At 47.3% G+C, this 5,438-nt stretch overlaps 1 protein-coding gene across 1 annotated transcript in view; it reads right to left on the reverse strand.

The window, feature by feature from the left end:
- Positions 1-413: 413 nt before the first annotated feature.
- The window catches only part of adgb (androglobin), a 44,514-nt gene continuing 39,489 nt past the window's right edge, over positions 414-5,438 (reverse strand). Inside the window, exons 31-36 of the mRNA XM_030770836.1 lie at positions 4,879-5,033; positions 3,790-3,945; positions 2,716-2,794; positions 2,393-2,468; positions 1,486-1,669; positions 414-602 (exon numbers count right to left, since the gene is read on the reverse strand). Of these exons, the coding sequence (XP_030626696.1) occupies positions 414-602; positions 1,486-1,669; positions 2,393-2,468; positions 2,716-2,794; positions 3,790-3,945; positions 4,879-5,033 (839 nt within the window). The remainder of the gene's footprint in view (positions 603-1,485; positions 1,670-2,392; positions 2,469-2,715; positions 2,795-3,789; positions 3,946-4,878; positions 5,034-5,438) is intronic.

Below are 5,438 nucleotides of genomic sequence, written 5' to 3' on the forward strand. Positions count from 1 at the left end.
GGGGTTCTGCGACCCGCGGCGGGCCTCGTTGCCTCGTCATCTGCAGTGGATGGGGGCATTAATCACGAATGAAGGAGGGGTGCAAGTTAATGACTTCAAATCATCCACACAGCACGATGGCCTTTTCAGTTAAACAGGGCTGGCTCCTCAAGGCCTGGAGTCAGACAGCTCACACACACACACACACACACACACTCTCACATACACACACACACACACACACACTCTCACATACACACACACACCTCTCAGAGATGTACAAATTCACTTTAATGAGAACAACAACCTTAGCATTCTGGCTAAAATTCAGCGTTGCCTGGCGGACAGAAAGGGACTTCGTCGGCGACGCGCTAAGGGCGGAGAAGCCTGTCGCGCGTATGAATAACGTACTGAATTTACTGCGGCCAATCAGATCACTTCTGCTTGCCTCCGCTCTTGCGTCCAGTTGGCTGAGGTTTCGGGGGGTTCTTCTCGAGCTCCGCTTGCTTGGCAGCCTCTCGGGCCAACTCCTCAGCCCGTTTACGAGACTCCTCCTCCAGGAGGCGGGACCGGAAGGCTTCGCGAGCCTGTAGGATCTTCTTCCTCTGGTCTCTCAGAGTGACCTGGAAAAAGAAATCAGCTTATAACCCTCGTAATCACGTGTTAAAACCATTGGTTTTACCCAGTGACAAACTGCGTTTTTTGCTTTTCTGTGGGCTCCCTGTGACTCTCTTAAGATAAATCTGGGCTGATGAATCAGACAACAGAGGTGGCAGAGAGTCCAGGTTTCGGTGAGGTGACGGTGTCCCGCGTCTGCTGACTGCTCTGAGGTCACAGATGTTGTCATATGTGTCACTTTACCCATGATTGGCTGGGTGACAAAAGAAAAAAGAAAAGAAAAAAGAAAAGAAAAGATAAACTCTGTTGCCGTGGAGACTACGCCGGTTGGCTACGACCCCTGCCTCGTGTATTTACCTCGCTAACGTGCCAGGGTTTGAGGAGAGGCCGGCTGAAGAAGTGAAGAAACGTTCCCTTTTTTTTCCCCACAAAGTCAACAAACAGCCGCTGGCGTCACGTTCGGGCGCCATGGAGACAGGGTTGTTCCGACACCGAACCGGGAACACGTGAAATATAGACCGGCCAACGCTATGGCTGATGCCTGTCACGCAACACTTTTCTGCCTGAGTCTCAGTCGGGCCTTACAGCCGCTCTATAACTGTTATGGTTAATCTTCTTCTCATATTTAAAATATTATTATTGGTATCGTGGCTTATGACTGATACTCGGCAAACACGAGAGTGTTCTAGCTGACTTGCTATAGAAACAATCGGCTAGAAGCGTGACACTTACACACTGATCTCTAAGTGTTTTACATATGAAATCGTTTTCCTGATCTGAGTGACGGACGCTGTCTCCCACGACTTTTATGATGATTTATAACTGGATGTGGAGACATCAGTGTGTGTTACAATCACGTTGTCACCACTCTACGAACGCAGTGCGAACCTGAGAGCGGTCGTACGTCTCCATCAGCTGTTTTGCCCGTTCCTGCCTGGAGACCAGCTCTTGTTTCCGGTATTCCAGAACCATGTCTCGGATCAGACGGAATTCTTGGATCCTCATGGAACGCTGTCTCTTCTGTTCCTCTTCTATGGTGCTGTCCTTCAGACGGGGCTGATCAAGTGACTTCCTATGTTGAGAGAGAAAGGGAGAGAGAGAGAGAGAGAGAAAGGTAGAGAGAGAGAGAGAGAAAGGTAGAGAGAGAGAAAGAGAGAGAGAGAGAGACAGAGAGAGAGAGAGAGAGAGAGGTAGAGAGAGAGAGAGAGAGAGAGAAAGAGAGAGAGAAAGACAGAGAGAGAGAGAGAGAGAGAGAGAAAGGTAGAGAGAGAGAGACAGAGAGAGAGAGAGAGAAAGAGAGAGAGAGAGAAAGAGAGAGAGAGAGAGAGAGAGAGAGAGAGGTAGAGAGAGACAGATGATCAGTAGTTAACTCAGCCCACAGCAGTGAACCTGTGACCTCAAGACTTTGTGACCTCCTCATATGAATTATACCCGCCCTACAGACAGCAGCTTAACCAGTCCTAATGTGTGTGTGTGTGTGTGTGTCTGCCTGACAGACACACTGTGGTAGGTGCTGAAGAGCAGTGAAGATGTGTTGGTCATAGTGGTAGTGATTTCTCATCAATCACTGACTTTTTTAATAGCTCCCCAATGACATCAGGCCCGTGTCAGATCATTTACCATCTTCTAACCCTGTGTGTGTGTGCGTGTGTGTGTACATGCGTACGTGCATGTGTGTGTGTGTGTGTGTCTGTATGTGTGTGTCCGTGTGTGTGTGTGCATGTGCGTCTGTGTGTGTGTGTCTGTATCTGTGTGTTTGTGTGTGTGTGTGTGTGTGTGTGTATGTGTGAGGTACCTGATATAAGGTGTAAAGTCTATGTCAGTGAGCTGAGCCAGGACCTGGGGACTGGGGAGAGTCTGGACAGGCACAGCTGCAGGAAGGAGAGATTCACACAACACACACTCACTCTCTCAACACATTTTCAGTGTGTCTGTGTGTGTATGTGTGTGTGTGCGTGTGTGTGTGTGTGTATATGTGTGTGTGTGTGTGTATGCGTGTGTGTGTGTATATGTGTGTGTGTGTGTGTGTGTGTGTGTATGCGTGTGTGTGTGTATATGTGTGTGTGTGTGTGTGTGTGTGTATGCGTGTGTGTGTGTGCGTGCGTGTGTGTGTGAAACCTGGTTCTGTAGACTCTCCTGTATCTCCAGTGAGCCCTTGCAGATGTTTGTTAATGAACTTAAGACGAGACTGAAGAGCCTAAAACAACAACCTCATATGAGCAACATTACCACTACAGACACACCTAGAACTACCACTTAAACACAGACAGAGAGAGAGACAGACAGACAGAGAGAGAGACAGACAGACAGACAGAGGGAGAGACAGACAGATAGGAGAAAAGCAATGATAAATGTCGTGATGATTATTTGGAGTCAGGGAGTGACTCAGATTAAAAACATAGGACAATGTTTTGTAATAATGAGACTGTCAGATCAGACAGAGGTAAACTGTACAGCCATAGAGGTTTGTATCAAAGAGACTGTATACTGTACAGCCATAGAGGTTTGTATCAAAGAGACTGTATACTGCACAGACATAGAGGTTTGTATCAAAGAGACTGTATACTGCACAGACATAGAGGTTTGTATCAAAGAGACTGTATACTGTACAGACATAGAGGTTTGTATCAAAGAGACTGTATACTGCACAGACATAGAGGTTTGTATCAAAGAGACTGTATACTGTACAGCCATAGAGGTTTGAGTCAAGGTTTGTCCTTCCCAGGTCACTGACAGGCTGAATCACGTGTCAGAGCCATAGTGGGTCAGTTAACAATAATTCAAATGTTAAACTCTCACATTGTTACGTATGGTTTCAAGGGCTCCTCTGAGCAGTCGTCTGAACAATAACTAAAAACAACAGCTACAACAACATTAGTAATAATAATTATAATAATAATAAGAAGAAGAAGAAGAAGAAGAAGAAGAAGAATACAATTTGGACCCCCATTCAGGGATGAGACATGTATCAAATAACTAATATTTATGAATGAATATTCACAGGGTTGTTGACTGGAAGATGATCACTTTGATATCGACTGAGAACAGTCTCCTGAATACAATCGTAAACATATAAAGGGAATGTAGAATGAGCTACAGGTATAGACGTAAAAACACATAGAGAGAGAGTGTGTGTGTTCCCATACATGAATAAGCTGTAAAAACCCATGCTGAGCTGTGTAGGTTAAGTACCTTGGCAGCCCGGCCGGGCTGGGCTGTTTCCCAGGCCTGTTTGATAGCTTTGATCTCGTCCACTCTCTGGGTGTCCTTCCTCACCTCAATACACTCTGCCTCACACGGATCACTGACCACACGCAGGATCCAGTGGGGCTTAGTCAGGTCCAGAGTCTGACACATACACACACACACGCACACACATGCACACATACAGACACGCATGCACACACAAGCACACATACACACAGACACATGTAGGCACACAGACATACATACCCACACATGCACACAGACACAGATGCACACATACAGACACATGTACATACAGAGACAAAAACACACATACACACACACAGACACACACATAAAAAGAGTAAAACAAGAAATGAATATAATAAAGCCTCAGGCAGCCACACGCCCACACACCCAAACACACACACACACACACACACACACGGCGCGCACGTCGTAAAGTAAAAAAACCTGGAGCGTTCTGCCGTCTGAGGGGATGAGCTGGCGTTTGTACAGCGCCGTAACGTCAGAGGATTTGGCTGAGTCATTCCGTGATGAAGCGCCATCACTCAACAGCGTCCTTCAGAAAAGCCATTTCACGCAATTCTCCTCTCCAACCACTCAGAAATCTCCAATTCTCTATATTAACGTGCCTCGATGGCACTTCTAAACGGCTGCCAAAGTCGGCACTCGGCGCAATTACAGGGCCCTGTCTGCGCTCAGATGATATGTGAAACATCATTATCTCTCTGATAAAGGAGCACACAGAACAGAAACAAAAGTCCAGACGCATAAGGCCACATGTTGATTTTGCAAATGTCAAACCTCGCGTCCAAATACCCTCGGGGGACAGAGGCCTCCTTACACCTCTGTCCAGTATGATCCAGGCCGGGGCACCGGGGGGGGGGACGGGGCAGGGGGCGGAGACTCAGCGGCTATGATGAGGCTGAGTGGCTGCTAGAGCCAAGGAGAAGACACGACCATATTTAGCTGCTGCAGGTTTTTCAATAGTTTTCCATCCAGGATTTATTTTCACATGTACATACAGAGACAAACACACACACACACACACACACACACACCCATACTCACGCTTATTTGCTCCATCCTTGAGCCTGGCTTGGTGGTCGTTTTGTCTTTCTCTCTCTCTTTGGCCTTACGGGTGGATTTGGGCGTCCCCGATTTCTGTCCCTCACTGCCCGGTCGCTCCACGTGTACGGGTGGGGCCGAATCCTCCTGTTTGCACACTGCTCTCCCCGACAAACAGACACACACACACACAGACACACACACACACACACACACACACAGATAGATAGAGAGGTTAAGAGAGAGAGTGAGGGAGAGAGAGAAAGGAAAAGAACACTATGATCTCTATCATTTCTGAAACAGTGGACAGAGACGACATGTCCAGACTTGGGTCAAATCAGTCATCACACAGTCTCCTTTCCTACGGATTCGTTTCTACTACAATTCAACAAACACCGAACAAACATCGCTCGAACAAACATCACTCCTTGTGGAGACATCCTCCTGTAAACTGCCATTGAAACCCATAATTGAAGGGACCAGGTCACAAGGTCACAAGGTCAGAGGGAGCACAATGAAGACGAATGGAACAGGGCCCGGTCATTCAAATACTTCAGTCACTA

Source organism: Chanos chanos, chromosome 4 (assembly GCF_902362185.1).
Source record: "Chanos chanos chromosome 4, fChaCha1.1, whole genome shotgun sequence".
NCBI lineage: Eukaryota > Metazoa > Chordata > Actinopteri > Gonorynchiformes > Chanidae > Chanos > Chanos chanos.